General features: G+C 38.6%; 1 protein-coding gene across 2 annotated transcripts; it reads left to right on the plus strand.

The window, feature by feature from the left end:
* The first annotated feature begins 5,962 nt into the window (after nucleotides 1-5,962).
* On the plus strand, nucleotides 5,963-19,770 carry TM4SF18 (transmembrane 4 L six family member 18). Of its 2 annotated transcripts, XM_025376057.1 has the most exons (7): nucleotides 5,963-6,031; nucleotides 6,765-6,861; nucleotides 6,972-7,165; nucleotides 10,473-10,562; nucleotides 11,643-11,785; nucleotides 15,817-15,997; nucleotides 16,762-19,770. In XM_025376057.1, exons 3-7 carry the CDS (start codon nucleotides 6,989-6,991, stop codon nucleotides 16,774-16,776), a joined length of 606 nt encoding a protein of 201 aa, XP_025231842.1. In that variant the 5' UTR covers nucleotides 5,963-6,031; nucleotides 6,765-6,861; nucleotides 6,972-6,988; the 3' UTR covers nucleotides 16,777-19,770. The 2 variants fall into 2 exon arrangements, with proteins under 2 accessions (XP_025231842.1, XP_025231841.1); XM_025376056.1 differs by lacking the exon at nucleotides 5,963-6,031 and having other exon boundaries at nucleotides 6,613-6,861.
* Nucleotides 19,771-20,573: the final 803 nt, after the last annotated feature.

Consider the following 20,573-nt stretch of genomic DNA (forward strand, 5'->3'; position numbering starts at 1 on the left):
ACATTTAGCTTTGATTGAGGCTCAGTTTACCCAGATACTTGCATCTTAACCTTGAAGACTCCGTTTTGTCCCCCAGACTTCCAAGAAATCTCACTTGAACTCCAGCTCCATTCAAGGTTCCTGTGTCTTTCAAAAAGCCTATGGTTAAATCTATTGGATATTCAACACTTTGTATTACAAATTTGTTGTTTAACTTTTTTATTTCCTCAACTAGACTCTGAGCATTTTGACGGAATGAGTGTTCTTTGCATCAGTCATCATGTGTCTTCATGTAAATGTTCAATACACATTTTAAAAATAAATGACTGAATACAGTTTCTTGCTCCCCTACTATGAAAAGCTTCAATAAATAAATCAATTCTAGGAGGCAGGGAGCCAGTCAGAAGGGAGTAAAGGGAGGATTCAACAATGGTCTGAGAGGACATTTCAAATACAGGAAGCTGCTTTGGAGAACTTTGAATAGAAATAGGAATACTCTTCTCCCTGTCTCAGTAGGGAAAAAGCTTAATGTTTATCATTAATTAGAGATAAACCTGGAATCTATTGGCACTATGAACATTTTGGCCAGATAATTCTAGAGAAAGGATTATAAATACAAAATTCAGGAAAACTGCATCAAAACAGCACACTTCTGTTTACACAGCTGCCCTGCCGTTGCTTTTCTAATGTGTTTTTAGGCAAACATTCACTCCCAGTGGGTCCCTAAATTGGACCCAGACCGGTGCTTTATGCCCATGCTCCATGGAAGAAATCACAGTTTATCTACTTTAAACTCTGAAGGTGAGATTTCTCCCTGAATATTAGCATTTTCTGCTGTTAAAAAGTCATATTCATGGACAATTTCTCTTTTGGATAAACTTTTTTTTCAGATATTTCCTTCTTCCCCACTTCCCATCACCTGTGAGGCTAATTCCAGGATCTTATATTAACTGATTTCAAAGTGAAGTGACTCAGAGACTGCATACCACGACTATTTTAGGTGGAGTCTTTCCTCCTGAGTCACCCTGTCCCCTGGTAGCAGGCATCCTGCGGATTTCCTCAACTCTGCTGTGGAGAACAGGAAGCCAAGGCCAGAAGCAGCCAAAAAGCAAGGCATCCCAGTGGCTCCTCCCGGTTACTGGAGGACCAGCAAGAAAACCCTGATTTAGTAAGAATTCTTTGGCAAAAAAATTAAGAGTTTACCGGAGGCAAATGGCTTTAAGAATGTTATTTATGAGCAAACATAGTTTTTTTTCCAGTGGCAGGTTAAAAGTGTTTTCTTAGAAATGAAATTAAGTAAAATGCTGAGTTATCTGAGGAGACTTCATTAGCTATTTTCACTAATAGGGTAACCAAAGACAAATAAATTACTCAACTCCCTTTTCAACAATTTTATCAAGTTTTCCAGCCAGGAATATCCTCTTCATTCACTTCTGTCATTCTTCCAGAACCATCTTCCAAATAACAATTGGTCATGTACTTTCTCACCAAGCCTTCGTAACTACCTGTGACATGATACCATCAGTAGAGACATCATTTGGGGCTGGACAAAGACTAGGGAATACTAGCCATGCATGTTGTTCTTCTCTGACCCCATCCCCACAGCAGACATCATTAATCTATCTAGCTAATCTGTATATCTCTCCCACTGTAACCAGTGTGCTTTCAAAACAGCACTGTAGGAAGCTACTACCAAGGAATCAGAACCTCCAAATTTGAAACCAATTTACAATGAAGAAGAGAGGGGTAATGCACAGCAATGTTATCAGGCAAGGGTGAACATGGTGGAATAGTATAAGAACGTGAAAGTCACACTTAACTGCTAGTTTCTGAGCAAGTTTTAAAATTTCTTTTGTAGAAAAATCCATGTTCTACCCAAAAGACACGTGTATGCTCATCACAGCACTATTCACAATAGCAAAGACATAGAGTCAACCTAGGTGCCCATCAATGGTAGATAGGATAAAGAACGTGTGGTAGACATACACCGTGGAATACTAGGCAGCCATAAAAAGGAATGAAATCATGTTCTTTGTGGCAACGTGGATGCAGCTGGAGGCCATTATTCTGAGTGAATTAATGCAGGAACAGAAAACCAAATACCTCATGTTCTCACTTATAAGTGGAAACTAAGTATTAGGCACTCATGGACATAAAGATAGCAATAATAGACACTGGAGACCACCAGAGTGAAGTAGAAGGAAAGGAAGGACTTTAAAACTACCGACTGAGTACTATACTCACTACGTGGGTGATGGGACCATTTATGCCAAATGATCCAAAACTTCAGCATCATGCAACATGCCCATGTAACAAACTTGTACATGTACCTTCTGTATCTAAAATAAAAGTGGAAATTATTTTTTAAATATCAATAAAGTAAAAAGGACAGTTTTTTTTTTCTTACATCCATTTTTTATACATGCAAAATGGGGTTAATAATGCCTTTAGTGTTATTGTAAGAATTCATTTTTTGGCTTTTTGTTTTTAATGCATGTGAAAACTTCTAGCACAGTGCCTCCACATAGAAGATATTCAATAGACGTCAATTTATCATAGTTAATTGAAAGGAGACCCTGACTGAGAGTGACAGTTCGCTTCACTGACACTGAAGATTCCTGGGAGCCACAGCATTTTTACAAGGCAGAAAATGCTCAATGATTCTGCTCACCACAAACGTTAACAAAACGTAATCTTAGTCACTGCTCTCCAAAGAGCAAAATATTGGCAATAAAAAGTTTTTTTAAAATCAAATCACAATTAAGTTAACCATCCTTAGAACCTTGCAAGAATGTCTGGTAGAACACAGTTACTTCTGGGTTTCCTGGTAGCCAATGACCCCCTTCAGCGATTATTCTGCCCCCACCCCTTCTTAATTCTTGTTTTGGTGCCTGTTAGAACCTCTACGAGACAAGGTTTCACATCGAGGAAAACTAAGAGCCAAATCACTTTCTTTTTTTTTTTTTTAAACTCTTGTTAAAAATTATTGGGAAGGGAAGTGGTGACTGCTGGTTTAAGAAACTTTAAATTTCAATGCTAGATGATATTTCCATCTCCCATCTGCAGTTCAGTCCCCCTCAAGATTACTTTCTTTCATTCCTTGAAGAGTCTAGCGCCTGGCTTTGTAAGTGTAGTCATTCTCTCCCAAATTGACATTGTCTAATTTTTTATTTTAGTATTCATTATAAATGATCATTCCAAATACACTGCCCTTTCTGTTCCTTTTCGTCTGTCATCTTGTCCTCCACCTCCCTACGCTACTCACTCCTAGGGTCACACCTTGTGTCAGTCTGCTAGGACTGACATAACAAAACACCACAGACTGGGTGACTTGAACATAAGACATTTATTTTCTCATAGTTCTGGAGGCCAGAAGTCCAAGGTCAAAGCAGATTTGTAAATTATGTGCCAAATCTTTGTTGGCAGATTGGTTTCTCCTGGGGCCTTTCTCTCTTTGGCTTGCAGATAGCCCCTTCTCACTGTGTCCTCACAAGGTCTTTTCTCTTTGCACCCCTGGAATCTCTTTGTGTGTCCAAATTCCCTCTTTCATAAGGGCATCAATCTGATTGGATTAACCCCACCATGCTGGCCTCATTTTAACTTCACCACCTCTTTAAATGCGCTATCCAAATACAGTCACGTTTGAGATTATGGGGAGTTAGAGCTTCAACATATGCATTTAGGAGAGACATGATCAGCCCATAACACACTTCCAAACTTTTTCTTCACCTATTCCTGAAACATCTCTAAAATCTCAAATTCCAGCATCACACTTCTCAATCACTACCTCCTCTCTTTCTAGCTCGCTCTGTTACCTAAAACCAATAATTTTTCAACCACACTGGGACACACAATTTACAAATCCAGTGCCTCTTTTACTATTATTTCTCACACTCCCTCACATCCTTACTTCCCTGCTTATTCAGCTGAAGTTCCACAGTCCATCATTGTAACCATTCACTTGCATATATTCTTGAATCCTTTGCCCATCCCTCTCTTCATGGTATCTGCCTGGCAAAGTCCCAATCCAGGTTGACTCCCGCTTTCTTCCCACTTGCTGGCTACACCTCTGCCACTGAACCTTACTAGGAAAAACACCCAAGTCTCCTGTCTAGTCTCACTATCCATTCACGGTCACAGACTCAAGTGTCCCTCAGCACCTGCCACATTTCTCTAGTCTGTTCACTCTCCCACTTTCCAAGCCAACTGTTTGAACCTCTCTTCTTTTAAACCTTTAACCTTCTCTCCCCATCCTCATTCTCAGCTGATAAAATTCCCTCCTGTTTCACTGAGAAAACAGAAGTATAATAATGAGAAGTTCCTGCTTACCACCTCCAAGCCCATTGTTATGTCCTCCTTCTGTTGCTGACACTGTCCTGCCCTGCTGCCATCTAAGGTCAGCTCCTCCATCTGTGCACACACTCCCACCCTTTCTCACCTACTCAAGGAGCCTGTGCCAGCAATTCTCTCCTTTATCTCCTTTACGGTAAATACCTACCTCCCCTCCCTCATCCCCCCTCCCATAACAGTATACAAATATGCTACAATTTTTTCCATTAATTTTTCCCCTTGGCTTCTACTTTTCCTCTAGCTGCTGCCCAATTTCTCTGCTCTCCTCTACAGCAAAGCTCTGCAGAAGAGTTACCTCTTCTATTTCCAATTTCTTTCCTCCCATTCTCTCATGAACCCATTCCAGTTGGACTCTCATCTCATCTCTAACTCACCAAGAAAGCTCCTGTTATCAAGGCCAGCAGTGACCTCCACATTGCTCAACCCAGTAGCCGATGCTCAGTTCTTTCATATGATGTGCGCTTTGGCAGCATTTAACTTAGTTGATCATGCCTTCTTCTTAGAAAGTCAACTTTGAGAATAAGCTCCTGATCTTCATTTCTGACTCACTGGCCATTTCTCAGTATCCTTTCTGCCTTCCTCTCATGTCCCCAAACTCGGTCCTGTGCTGCCCAGGATTTAGTCCTTGGGCCTCTTTTCTATCAACATGCATTTCCTTAGTGTCTCATGGCTTTAAATACCATTTATATGCTGACAACTGTCATATTTATATGTCATCCAGACCTCTTCCTTGAACTTCATATTTGTATATCCAGTCACCTAGTTGACATCTCCACTTGGATTTCTAAAAGGTATTTCAAAACTTAGTACATTCAAAACTGACCATGTCATCCCTCTTCTCCCAGCCCTGCTCAGTCAGCTGACTTGCTCACTTCTGTTAATGACAATTTTATTCTCCCAGTTTCTCAGGCCCAAATTATGTCGTCTTTGACTTCTCTCTTTCTCTTACACCCACATCCAATCTGCCACCAATCTTGTTGGCACAATCTTCAAAATATATCCCAAATCCAGCTTCTTTTCACCACCTCTGCTACTACTACCATCATGATCCAAGTCATCATCATCTCTTACCTGGAAGGTGGAAATGGCTTCAGAACTAATCTCCTTTATCTCCTCCACACCCTTTACCACCTATTTACAACACAGCAGCCAGAGTGAACCTTTTAAAACATCAAGCACAGTGCCTGCCACATAAGCGATGCTCAATGAATACTCAATCAGAAATATTATTCTCTTCCCAATCATCCCAGGAACTCTAGTAAATATGATTTTATGCTGCTTCTATGTGACTGGAAAAAATGTCTAATGCCCAGATTTTTTGATGCACTTAGATCAAAAGCATTAGAGGGAAAAAAGTCATATCCACAAGGGGGTGCCAAGAAACCTCTTTGGAACCTGTACTGCTAGTTTCTTTTTTCTTTCTTTCTTTCTTTCTTTCTTTCTTTCTTTCTTTCTTTCTTTCTTTCTTTCTTTCTTTCTTTCCTTCCTTCCTTCCTTCCTTCCTTCCTTCCTTCCTTCCTTCCTTCCTTCCTTCCTTCTTTCCTTCTTTCTTTCCTTCCTTCTTTCCTTCCTTCTTTCTTTTCTTTCTTTCTTTCTCTCTTTCTTTCTCTCTTTCTTTCTTTTTTGAAATGGAGTCTCACTTTGTCACCCAGGCTGGAGTGCAGTGGAATGATCTCGGCTCACTGCAACCACCGTCTCCCAGGTTCAAGTGATTCTCCTGCCTCAGCCTCCGGAGTAGCTGAGATTACAGGCACCTACCACCATGCCCGGCTAATATTTGTATTTTTAGTAGAGATCGGGTTTCACCATGTTGGCCAGGCTGGTCTCGAGCTCCTGATCTCAGATGATCCACCTGCCTCGGCCTCTCAAAGTGCTGAGATTACAGGCGTGAGCCACTGCACCAGCCCTATCTTTGTTTTCTTAATAGTAGGGAAAATATTTATTTCTGTTATGATTTTTCAGAGAGGTAGAGATAATAGATGCAAACTCTTGGAAGGAAAGCTGTACTAATCTAACCAAGATATTTTGTTTTTCTCATCCACCAGTTCCTTTCTCAGTCCTTTCTGTATCCTTGCAATTTGAACAAAGCTTGGTGAATAGTGAGCACATAAAAAGCATATTAGGTGAAAGACAGATACATAAAGAGGGTAAAGTCAGGACATTTTAACAAACATATCAAGCTCTAAATATAAGCCTCCTTGGTAGTTTTCTCTTTAACCCTCTCTCCACTGTTGGATGAAATTTACTACATTCAATCCCAGTCCCCACCCCAACTTCCTTCTTAACACAGGGTCAGGGTTAAGCCTTCAGTGGTTTAATCCAGAGGAAAATGACTTATTTTAAAAAGCAGTGAAAAACACCGCATTCCTTTGGCACAGGATGAAGACCAGGTCAGCTCTTCAGTTGTTGATCATTGTCTATTGTTCTCCAAACAGTAAACCACTATTTCACACTGACATTGTCGGCTGCGGATATATTCCAATTCCCCGGCTCCTCATGAATATGAAGTGAAGGGCTCTGACCCTGAAAGTGGTAGGTAATCTCAAAAAACAAAAAACAAAAAAAAAGAGAGAGAAAAAAGGTCAGGTAGGAAGAAGAAAACTAGACTTTCTGTGGCTGTATACTCTTGAAATCTCCCACAGGTTCTAAGCAGGGCAAAATGGGGTCTCGGAAGTGTGGAGGCTGCTTAAGTTGTCTGCTGATTCCGCTTGCACTTTGGAGTATAATCGTGAACATATTATTGTATTTCCCGAATGGGCAAACTTCCTATGCATCCAGCAATAAACTCACCAACTACGTGTGGTATTTTGAAGGAATCTGTTTCTCAGGCGTCATGGTAAGTGTGACTTTGGAGACTTGGGAGAGAAGGGGGAGTTGTAATTGAGACTTACCTTGTACCTGGTAAAAATAATGAACAATGGAAAAATCATTTGCTAATTTTGGGTGTCGGATTTGAAAGAGGGATGGGGATGAAGGGGCAGGTAATCTGCTAGGATTTGGGGCATAACTCTGTTTTCAATAAGCTGCTCAGCAATGCAGCTTCACTAATGCAGGAAATTAGTCCTAATGAAAGTCTGTGGGACACTGGCCTGTAAAAAGAGAATGTTCTCATGAACACTGCATATCAATTTAAGCTATTTGATCTTCAGTGGCATTACTGTTTTCTAGAACAGATTTTCTGTCTGCACTCATGTCTTTCTAGCTTGAATGGGCTTTAGGACAGCATGAAACAAAAGCAGCAACTTGGATATTCAGACAAACCTGCATGTCAATCTAAGTTCTGTTGTTTGTGCCATGGACCTTTAGCACGTTACTCAGTATCTTTGAGCCTCAGTATTCTAATGTGAAAAATGTGAATAATGGCATTTTCTTTTCAAGATTAAAAAATATATATAGATAAAGTGCCCAGGAGAGAGACTGACATGTAGTAGATAGTCAGTGACTGTTGTAATTATGATTATTAAAGAATGAGCTGTGTCATCATTAAATAATCCTACATTGAGACCCTAATAATGGAGGGAGTTTTTGAAAAGTAAATTGAATTATCAATGGTAAGAATCCATGAACGTTTTCCTGATGACTTTGTGTTCTTTAAAAATAAACAAACTGATAGTAAATCATGTTGGCAACTCAGAGGAAAAGACAATTTCCTGGTCAAGTCATTTCTTTTTTTTTTTTTAAATTCTTTTTTTTTATTATTATAGTTTAAGTTCTAGGGTACATGTGCACAACGTGCAGGTTTGTTACGTATGTATACATGTGCCATGTTGGTGTGCTGTACCCATTAACTTGCCATTTACATTAGGTATATCTCCTAATGCTATCCCTTCCCCCGTTCCCTCCCCATAATAGGCCCTGGTGTGTGATGTTCCCCTTCCTGTGTCCAAGTGATCTCATTGTTCAATTCCCACCTATGAGTGAGAACATGCGGTGTTTGGTTTTCTTTTCTTGCGATAGTTTACTGAGAATGATGGTTTCCAGCTGCATCCATGTCCCTACAAAGGACACAAATTCATCCTTTTTTGTGGCTGCAGAGCATTCCATGGTGTATATGTGCCACATTTTCTTAATCCAGTCTATCACTGATGGACATTTGGGTTGATTCCAAGTCTTTGCTATTGTGAATAGTGCTGCAATAAACATACATGTGCATGTGTCTTTATAGCAGGATGATTTATAATCCTTTGGGTATATACCCAATAATAGTGCATTATGGACTGTAAGCTAATCAGACCACCAATAATGTAGAAGAAAATTCATTATGATCTATTTCTACGTGTTTTAGGGGTGTTTAATTATTATATTTGAACAGCTATGTTGTAAAGCAATTTTCATTTAGTTATTCATTTTGCATATTAAATTAATAAACTTTAAAATATTAATATCCAATGCTATTGAAGCTGCTATGAAATAAGTACATAACTAATGTTGGCTGCACTACAAATAAGTGTCAGTCTTTTGGGGAAGAGTTTGGTGTAATATATCAAGATCCATGAAAATGCTTATGTCATTTGACTCAGTAATCCTATGTCTCATGATTTATTCTGAGGAAATCATCCAAAATAAGGAAAGAGCTATGTGCACAAATGATTGTGGCTGCATTGGTATAATAGCAAATAATTAGAAGAAGCATCTTACAGAGAAGTAGTGAAATAAATTATGGTACATTGACCTCATACAGTGGTGAAAATTATAATTATGAAGATGTAACAACATGGAAAATGCACATTATTTCATGTTAAGTGAAAAAAGGCACAACAACGTTGTGGGTAAATTACTATTGCAGCTGTGTCAAATAGACACATGTAGGAAAACACCAGAAATAAATGCGTGAAGACACACAAGGGTGGTGGAATTATGTGTAATTTACCTCCATTATTCTTGACTCCTCTATATTGCAGTTATATTTTAAAACAAAAAAAGAGGGCAGTGTCTCTTTCGACAGTTGATGCCTGAGCAATAAGACTACAGGCTCCAGGTCTAATTATCTCTATCAGTATTGTAATGAAGCTGGTTACTATGCTTTGGCCTTGTCTCATCATTGTTTCCCTCAATATGCAATTGCAATAGATGGAAGAGCTGCAAGACATAACTAAGATTAGACCAGAATTTCTTTCAGTCTGTCATAACTAACGATGTTGGAAGGAGGGGAATATAGGACTTATATTCCATGTAAAAATTAAAACTGGGAAAAGAAACCTGTTCTCTATTTTTTTCATTTTCCAGGAATTATTAAAATATATTACTATAACTGCATCAAATCCTTTTAGGAGAAAAGGAGAAGAATATAGGTAAATAATTAAATGAACAAAAAAATTAATGAAAGCTGAAGAAATTTGGAAACTAGAAACATTGGCTACAAAGAGTAAAATAACAGTGAACTCAGCTGTAGGATTCAGTCCTGAATAGTAAGAGTAAAAACCGGGTGGAGAATTTCCCATAAGCAATTCATGGTCTGTATCTAGCCTAACCAGAGATTATAATGGTAAAGAAATACATGTTCTTTCCAGAGCTCTGGACTTTTGCCTAAAATAAAATTTTAAAAAGGCAATAAGATGCATTGATTCTCCCACTTTGTTGGCTTGATACAGACAAAACACAGTGAAACAATTTAAACCTGAGATGGTTTGAATGCATGGGGAAATTGAAGTCACTTTAAAGAGATATGGTTTCAGGTTAACTGAGCCTCTCACCTGCATTCCCAGAGGACAGTAAATGAAGAGAGGTTGGCAAACTACCAAGCCTGCTGAATGATTTTCCTTGGTTCTCCACAACTGAGTCATTGAGAAAGGCAGGTTTTGCTGCCCAGGGTGGTATTCTCATGTCCATACCATTTACTTCTCCTTAATCATTAGCTTTTGATGGTTGCTAACCATGATAATGATAGCTAACATTTATCAGTCACTTACTATCAATCAACCACTATACTCAAAATGTCACATATATTACCTCATGACAACCTCTTGATACGATTTTATAGAGAAGGTGTTTCAAATTCACACAGCTAGAAAGTGGCAGAGCTTGGATTCAAATCCAGATCTACCTGACCCCAGAGTCTATGCTTGAAGTCACTGTCCTCTGATTATAAGCACAAATGTAAACGAGCATTTCATTACTAACATTTTATGTCTTCCCTCCTATAGATGCTTATAGTAGCAACAGTTCTTCTGGTACTGGAGAATAATAAAAACTATAAATGTTGCCAGAGTGAAAACTGCAGCAAAAAATATGTGGTAAGAGCAATAGTTTTTTGAGGATGGTTGAGTGGGTTCCAGCTTTCTTTCCTCTCACTCAGAAACACAAAAGTATTGACAGTATTGTACCCTCACTACTGTTGAGTACGGTACAGAGATCAAGAATTTACTGCCAAGATCATCTTCCATTTTGCTTAGTCTTTCCTCCATCTTTGTTCTACTGATGCGCTTTCAGAAAATCAACATTTAAAGATACCTAAAATTAGGAAATCTTACTTTTTCCTAACTGAGTTTCTATTAGTCTATTTTTTCTTTATAAACTTTATTGAGGGCTAAATTACATATAATAAATGGCATCCATTAAAAGTATGCAATATCATGAGTTTTAACAGTTGACTATACCTATGAAACCACCATTGCAGTCAAGATAACAGAATATTTCTGCCAATTCCAAAAGATTAACTGTTGATTTACTTTTTGTCATTATAGATTAGTTTGTATTTTATATATGTGGAATCACACAGTATTTGTCTTTTTTTGTCTGTTTTTTTTCCATCCAGGATAATAATTTTTAGATTCATCCATGTTGTTGGGTGTATGTGATGTGCATTTTTTAAGTTGGCACTTTAAAAGTCATTAAAATAGTATCAGGAAGAATAATACAACCAAATTTTCTAAGCCAGTACTCCTGCATTTCTACCATTCTCCTTATCCTCTTCCTCCTCTTCATCATTATTCACACTTGCATAGAGAACTCACTCTACCTAGAAAATAACAGGTCTTCAATAGATAGTTGTGGGTTGATTGATCACGTCCTTCAGTGCATTTTCATAAGAAGTGATCATTATTTTGATATCAAAATTCCAGAAGGAAAGAATAAATTTAGTAAATTACCTAGTTACCTCTATGTGATGCCAAACAAAATGTTATTTAAAAACTTATTTGTAAGATCAAATAGGTTTGGGTTACTTTTTTTTTTATTTGTATGTGGATATTTAGTATTGTATAGACTGCATGAGCTTGGATGAATAGGGGAATGTAGTTATCTGATAATTTATCCACAATATCCCCTTGTCATTGCATTCTATGGTACTAACCTGCTTCTGTGTTTTAATTTAGACACTGCTGTCGATTATCTTTTCTTCCCTTGGAATTGCTTTTTCTGGATACTGCCTGGTCATCTCTGCCTTGGGTCTGATCCAGGGGCCATATTGCCTCACCCTTGACGGCTGGGAGTATGCTTTTGAAGGCACTGCTGGACGGTAAGGAATAATTCCCCAAACCAAGAAGGTCAGAAAATCAGAAATACCTGGCCTCATGCTCATGCTCACGGTCATTTTCCATGATCACTTTGGGGTTCCCTGTGGCTGTTTTAGTGCAGAATTTTCCTGTTAGTTTACTAACATCCAGACCAATTTGTTCTTGCACAGATCTTTGTTTAGATTTTTTTCTTCAGTCTTTTAATGCGATTTTCATTCAATGTCTTGAGGCTGTCATGGAGCTATCCAAATGAAAGGTGTGTTTCTCCCTACCTCAGATTAAAGTCGTGTGGTTACTATGGTCTGATCTGGTAACAGCTGGAGCTTATGGCCTGGCTGGATCCAGGAACTCAGTTTTGTTTTGTGACCAGGTTGGACATGTGGTCTGTTACAACTGTGAAAGGGCTTGGGAAGGAGAGAAACCATGGTGCTCTTGGATGGTGCCACTCAGGGCTATAGTAGGAGGGATGATAAAGAGATAGAACAAGGCAGGGTGAGCAGGAAAGTGCAGTCTGTGATCCAGGGACATGATTAGGTGCAGGAGTTTGTGGAATGAGCCAGAGCTTATGCAGTTTTTACTAGAGAAGTGTCTAAAGTGGTGGTCTTGCTCAGAAGGCTAGTAATTCAGTCAGGAGTCTCACAACCCAAACCCAGATCTCAGAATGCCTCACACTAGCCTTGTGCTGGGCTTATTGGATTCCCAGCACCAGATGCAGATTAGGAAGTAGCAGGGCCCAGAAAGAAATACAGAAGAAGTCCATTGAATCTCTCCTTGTTTTTATCCTGTGCTCAGAATTCTAATGGAGTAAAATGAGGGAATGTCTGTACCATTCACTGGGGGAAGTTATATTTTCTTCTCAACTCTCCATGATTGGCTTTATTGTTCAAGGCCCATGTCCATCTGAGGTCTTACATGTGCATCTAGGCCTGCATGGCAGAGTTACTTCTGTGCCTGTACCTGCCTTCATTCTGAAGATTTTTACAGGGTGCTACATACCATGACCTTTCTTAGCAAACATGAATCTCCCTCAGGTCAGGAAAACCTAGATAATAACCTCAGGCTTTCCTGAGAAATTGGAAGAGACACTCCTGGAGGACTGACAGGGCTCAGTAAAGAGGATCCTAATGTAGAAATTCCCACTAGGTGCGAAAGAACCCTTTTTAACGCCATCAGCCCCTGAACTTTTCCCTACCTCAAAATCAGAACTTCCCCTTTTAAGTCATGACTCTCTAGGCTGCCTGTATGCCCCTCCATTACTCCCTTAAGCTGCCCCGGAGGCTTGTTTTCACCTGTTTCCATCTATGTAAAAATGTTTAAAGGTGAAACATTGATAGGAGGCAACACAGGGAAGCTAAGTCTCTGGTCCCCTCAAGAAGTTTCCAAGGCTTGACAAATACAGTGTGGAGCAGGTGTTAATATTGAATTGTGCATATCAATTATTCATTTGTGCATTTATTCAGCAAATATTCATTGAGCACTGACTAGGTCCAAGCCTTGCACTAAGTACTGGAGAATCAGAGGTAAATCACACAGAGTCCTTTCCCTCCAGAAACTCACACAGACCTGACAGAACATTCTACTGAGATGGAAACCTTAAGGTGAATGAATATTGCCATTGGAGTACAGGTCTTTGGTGGTTATAGATCGAGATTCAAGTCCCTCCCTCCTACTTATAAGCTACACGACCTTAGACAAGTATCTGGCTATCTTTGAGCCTCTGTAAGTTGGGGACAATAATCACTTCTACCTCATAGAATTTAGAATTAAATGGAAGTAATGGACAAATGTGATGTGATAAATTTTCAGGTTTTATTATTAACATTATTTCCCTGTATATTCCTTTATGCCACATGACATTCCCCACCTGCCAGGTAGCCAGCAGGTTTAGTCACTGCCATGGTGGCTGGCGAGGATCCTGAGTTAGTTTTCATTCAACAAATACTTACTGATCTTTACAATTTGTCAAGCATGATCTTAGAGCTTAGACCTGGCAATTCAGAGTGAACAAAACATAGTCAGTGCTCTCAGAGTACACAGCCTGCTAAGGAAATAGAAATAGATGCAGATACAGATGCAGCCACAAATAGATATACAGATACAGATAGAATTACAATGAATGAAGTAAATGCTGCCATAGAGCTGCGTGTGGAGGTAGTGGAGGGAGTGGGTGTCAGGGCAAGCTTCTGTGTTCCTCCCCAACCCTGCCAGGGCACTTATGCCCCCCTGCAGTTTACAAGAAGGATTAAACAGTATCATAGTCTGGGAAAAAAACAAGAGTCTTGCAATATCGGGGGAACTCCTGCCAATATTTCAGTGTAGGTTCTTTCTATTTTCCATAAGTGTTGGCTGGCTGAGAAATAAAGAGAAAGAGTACAAAGAGAGAAATTTTACAGCTGGGCTGCCAGGGGTGACATCACATATCGGTAGGACCATGATGCCCACCTGAGTCTCAGATCAGCAAATTTTTATTAAGGGTTTCAAAAGGGGAGGGGGTGTAAGAACAGGGAGTAGGTACAAAGATCACATACTTCAAAGGGCAAAAAGCGGAACTACTAATAAGGGTCTAACAAAGATCACAAGGCAAAGGGCAAAAGCAGAACTACTGATAAGGGTTGATGTTCAGCAGTGCATGTATTGTCTTGATAAACATCTTAAACAACAGAAAACAGGGTTTGAGAGCAGAGAACTGGTCTGACCACAAATGTACCAGGGCAGAGTTTCCCAACCCTAGTAAGCCTGAGGGTACTGCAGGAGACCAGGGCATATCTCAGTCTTTATCTCAACCACGTAAGACAGACATTCCCAGAGTGGCCATTTATAGACGTCCCCCAAGGAATGCATTCATTTCCCAGGGTATTAATATTAATAGTCCTTGCTAGGAAAAGAATTTAGTGATATATCTCCTACTTGCATGTCTGTTTATAGGCTCTCTGCAAGAAGAAAAATATGGCTCTTTTTGCCCAACCCCTTAGGCAGTCAGACATTATGGTTGTCTTCCCTTGTTTCCTAAAAATTGCTGTTATTCTGTTCTTTTTCAAGGTGCACTGATTTCATATTGTTCAAACACACATGTTTTACAATCAATTTGTACAGTTAACAATTATCACCGTAGTCCTGAGGTGACGTACATTCTCAGCTTACAAAGATAGCAGGATTAAGAGATTAGAGTAAAGACAGGTGTAAGAAATTATAAAAGAATTATTTGGGAATTGATAAATGTCCATGAAATCTTCACAATTCATGTTCATCTGCCACAGGTCCAGCCGGTCCCTCCATTCGGGGTCCCTGATTTCCTGCAACATTGCAAGTCATCTTGTTTTAAATTGCTAGATGATCTGTGCAGAGCATGTACTAGGAACAGTCTAGACAAGGGATCTGGAGGGACTCATTTCCCTGGAAGCCGAGATGGAGATAGGGGCCAATGGGGATATGAGGTAGGTCTAGGGAAATTTAACAGAAAACCACATCCGTGTTGTACTTTACAGGTTCCAAACCACTTGTATACACACTCTTACCAAATATTCACAATTACTCTGTGGTTAGATATTTAACCCCATTATCAAGATAAGAGTCTGTAGGCCAGAAGGGTAAAGTTCTTTGCTCAACATCCTACAGATCCAGGAATTCTGATTTCATATTCAGTACTCGTTCCCATTGGAGATAAGAGCTATTGGCAATATAAAGTAATTCTCAGAGTGTCTCTATTTCCTGGAGCATTAGAAGGTAGGAGATAAATAAAGGGGCAGAAAGAGTAAAAAAGAAGGAAGTAGGAAAGAAATGGAAGAGGGAGAAAGAAAAATGGAGAGGCCATGAGGGTGGTAAGGCAAGCACAACATTTATAATAAACTATGTATCTAGCTCAGTGCTATGCATATGATGTGTCCAATATGTGTATCTGAATGGTTTTTAAAATACATTAATTCATATCTAATAACTATATATTTTAGTCACACAGTAATTTCTCAAATGTACAAATACCTGTAGCTTTCTTCCTTGGACCCAGTATGTAGATTTGGCCATGGGTTTCTCTCAGTTTCCTTACAGATTCCAGCATATGGATTCAGTGCCTGGAACCTGCACATGTTGTGGAGTGGAACATCATTTTATTTTCCGTTCTCATAACCCTCAGTGGGCTTCAAGTGATCATCTGCCTCATCAGAGTAGCCATGCAATTATCCAAGATACTGTGTGGAAGCTATTCAGTGATCATCCAGGTAACAGATTCTCATGGGCACCTGTAGCTCATCCATATTATCCCCACTTCCCAGGATTCAATGAGGCTTTCTGAAAAGACTCTAGAATTCCATCACTTTCCCCCCATTTCTATTGCCCTCATCTTTATTCAAGGTCTACCATCTCATTTTTTTCTGATATCCCAATGTGTCTTGGCTTATGTATAAGGGTTGAATCAACTCAGTAATTGTAAAATCTGCATTTCTTGTTGTATGGTAAGGCTTCATAAGTGTTTTGAATGAGCAATGTTTTAGTATTCTACATAGAGATAACTCAAAGCATGAAGAAATTTTACCATTTATCAAGAATTTCCCTGTTCATAAGATAAGCAAAGGCTCCTAACCTTATCTCATTGAAATAACTTCTCTTCTGAATGCTGCTACATTCAACTAACAAACCTTTATCTTGAGTGCATAGTGAGTGCTTTTGAAGAAGAAGGGAAATATGTATTTATCCTATTGAAATTACTTCTACTTCATCTGCTAAAATACTAATGTTAATTTAGTTATGGTTGAAACTGCTATCAACAAGTCCAGTGAGAAGAAAAATTATGAATGAGATCTCTTGTATTTTGTTTAGCAACATAGAATGTGTAATACCTTTCCTACAAATTTCTAAGAGATGTGTTTCTGTTCTATCATATTTTGAATATGAAATATAAGTTTATGTTGCTACCTGGATTATGGATTACTAATCAAGCCAAGTTTATAACTTTAATCACTTTGTTTTTCCTTTTTTCCTATAGCCTGGAATCATTTGAATAAGGACAAAAATGTTTTCCATTATCAAGACATGGCCATCTATCTAAATATTATATCAACTGTGTAGACTTAAGGACAATATTGAAATGATGGTGCTTTCTCCATTTGGTGTTTATTTGTAAAATTTGCAGTCCTCACTGCACATGCAAGTATGCCACTCTTTCATTTAGAATGGTTTTTAAGCAATATGCATCAGGAACTTCAGAAATATTTCTGCCCTTTGATCAAACAAATCCATTTCCAAGAATCTATACTAGGGAAGTAAATAAGAATATGAGAGAAAACTTTATGCAAATATGTATATTGCAGCATTATTTAATATTCTGGAAAATTAGAAACACCTCAAAATTCTAAATTCAGAGGAAGGATTAAGTAAAGAGTGGTACATACTGTAAATGCTTTCTGATACTAAAAAATAAAGAAAATAAAAAATAAAGAGTACTAAATGATTGTAAAATTATAGTCATTACAAATGATGTTTTGAAATTATAAATACTAAATCAAAAAACAGGTCACAAATTCATGTTTACAGTATAACTATTTAAAGCAAATGGAACGCTAATAATCAAAATTTAGGATGAAAACTAAATCTAAAAGGAAATATAACAAAATGCCAATTATGCTTGGTTTGGGGCATTGATGGCCCTTCTTCCCACTTTTCTATATTTTCCAAGATTTCTTTATTGAATATGTTTTACTATAAATATTTTCTAAACTCATATTTTCACTATTAAATTTTTTTTTATTTTTCCAAACTTTAAGGCATATGCTCTTTCCACATTCCTCAACATTATTTGCAAACATCATGAAATGACACTTCCATTCAACATTCAATGAGGAAAGTAGTGATATAGATAAGCCAAAAAGAGTTTTATATAAACTTATACAATCTAAACTCTTGCTCTTCCTTTCTGATTCCTAATGGTGAGTGTGATGGACTAGAAGAGATAGCCTTAAAATAAGTGAGCAGCTAGGGAACATGCTCAATGGGCAAGAGAAAATGACCACTGACCAGTCAATACCTGTGTCAGGGGGAGGTACCAGTACCTATATTTCTTTTTAAAGTAATTAAAAAGTAGAACACTTACAAATTTTCCACCTATACATGCCATGACTTCCTCAGGGACAGTGCCACATCTTATATTTTCCCACCATCCACAGGACCCACTACACAGTGGAGCCAGTGGGCACTCAGTGTTGAATGCTCATACCAGGTTTTCTGCTTCCTGTAGTTACCCTGCTGAACACCGCTTCCATCACAGGTGCACTGGGCCTCAACACTTCTGCTATTTCCCCATTTGTCTCCTCCATGGACACTGTCAACAATGGTCTGTCAACACCTGCTCTGTGCCAAAGCCAGGGAGTAGGCTGGGGGGATACGGAAGAGAATATCTTTCTCCTTGATGCCTGCTGTGCCAACAGCCCCCTTTAAGCCCTGTTTACAGCTTTTGCTGAAATAAGCATCTTGAAAGCAAGCCATGTTATATACCACGTGACCTTCATGCTCTGGGACCAGCTGACTGAACTGGGGCAAGCCCCACAGTCTTTGGCAGCCTATTGTCTTGCTAATGGCCTCTGACTTAGGCTGGAGTAAAAGACTATCCAAGCAAGACTGGTGGTTATTCAAGCATGAGAATTTGAACTAGGAAGCCAAGAATGAAGCAACTGGAGTATTACCATCAAAAAGTGGTTAAAGGATGAAGAAGGAAGCCAATATTTAGAGAGAGTATCTGGTTCATGTTAATAACGGTATCCTATTAAAAGGAAGATATGTGAACTTCTGCTCCAAAAGTTCCTAAAACTGCCTTTGCCCACAGTGACAGTGTACACTAGGCCTGGTTTCTGTTCTTGGATTCCTAGATAGTCTTTCTTCTTTGTCACTGTGCTGATCATTTCAGTAAACCCCACCACTAAATCAGTGCAGCTCTGCCTATTGCAACCAAAATGACCAAACCAAAGTCTCCCTTTTCCAGATGTTGGGTTGGAGGGATGCTAAGACAAAGATGCTTAGGCTCCAGAGTTTTACGGAGCTTCATTCAATAACACTTTACTTTCCAAAGAACTTAAACATGAGATCCGAAGGAGTTGGGCCAGGAGACAAAACCACGCTACAAACACCATGTTGTACTCAGAGTGACCTCTCCTCTCTGACAGCCCAGGATTTCTCTATCAAGTCCGTAAGCTAGTCATATCCAGGACCATCTTGTTAAAGATTCTCCCAGAGTCTCCTCAGCCCTCTTGTAAACAGACTTCTGGAAGGTCCACCTCATCGGTTTGTCAGATATTTTCAGACTGTCTATCTCTTGTTTAGATTCAGCATGGCACCATACATTGAATGGACTATGAATAGATGTTTGCTGAATGACTCCAACACAGCATTGGACACATCAGGGGTACAGCCAAATGCAGCATGATGTCTCTATCAGGAAAATTAAATTTTAACACTGCCACCAAATATTCTATATTTGAAGAGTATATGCTAATTATGCAATTTTAAGTAAAAAAAGCTGAATACAGAAAAGCTGAACACAAAAAAAGCTGAATATGTGTGTTTCATATCCTTGTGAATTCAAAGTAAAAAGGAAAAAAACTCAAAAACCAAATATATGTATACAGTTTGAAGCCAAATTTTTAATTAAGTAACCATATAATTACATGTAGACATGCGTAAACCTTCAGATATGTAAAGACCAGAAAAATATTTAAAAGTTAATAGTTACATCATCTGTGGTCATAACACCCTGAAAATGCCTAATATTGGAAGCTTAAGCAGGATTGGGCCAGGTTATTACTTAGATGGGATACCAGATGCTATAGGCTGAAAAAAGAAAGCATAAGTATATACAAGTTAATACTTAATAATTATCTCCTGATGATAGGACTATGAGTTAGTTATATCTCTTTTATTTACATTGTTCAGTATTTTCAAATTTCCCTTTGAAAATGTGTTATGTACCTGAATTATTAGAAAAAAAAATGTCATTTAAAAAGCAGTGGTCCTCTAATTCTTTCTGTAAAATTCATTTAAGGAGTTAAAATAGAAAATATATATAGGTATGTGTGTGACTGGCCTTCTCTTACCCTTTCCAGAAATAATCTTTCTACTTCCTAATCCTGAAAGAGAGTATTACCAGCTAATCCTAATTGAGAATGATTTATCTTTTATGCATTTCTGCACTTATTATTTATCTACTATTCTCCTTGCTTCTGTCTCATTGTTATTTTCCTAACTTCTTAAATTGAATACCTAGCTTATTGATTTTCTAACTTTCTTTTTCTTAAAACAAGCATTTAAGACTAGACATTTTTCTTTAATTACCATTTTGGCTGAATCTCACAAGCTTTAAAATGTTGCATTTTCCTTGTTTAGTTATAAATATTTTCTAGTTTTCTTTATGATTTATTTTTTGTTCCGTGAGATTTTTAATGCGCTTTAAAATTTCCAAGTATATGGCTGGGTGCAGTGGCTCATGCCTGTAATCCCAGCACTTTGAGCAGCCGAGGAGGGCAGATCACAAGGTCAGGAGTTCGAGACCAGCCTGGCCAACATAGTGAAACCCTATCTCTACTAAAAATACAAAAAAATTAGCCAGACTTGGTAGTGGGTGCCTGTAATCCCAGCTACCTGGGAAGCTGAGGTGGAGAATCTCTTGAACCTGGGAGGCGGAGGTTGCAGTAAGCCAAGATTGTGCCACTGTACTCCAGCCCGGGCAACAGTGTGAGACTCCATCTCAAAACAAACAAACAAACAAACAAAAAACTTTCCAAGTATATGAGTTTATGTTATGTTTTTGTG

This window comes from Theropithecus gelada, chromosome 2 (assembly GCF_003255815.1).
Source record: "Theropithecus gelada isolate Dixy chromosome 2, Tgel_1.0, whole genome shotgun sequence".
Taxonomy (NCBI): domain Eukaryota; kingdom Metazoa; phylum Chordata; class Mammalia; order Primates; family Cercopithecidae; genus Theropithecus; species Theropithecus gelada.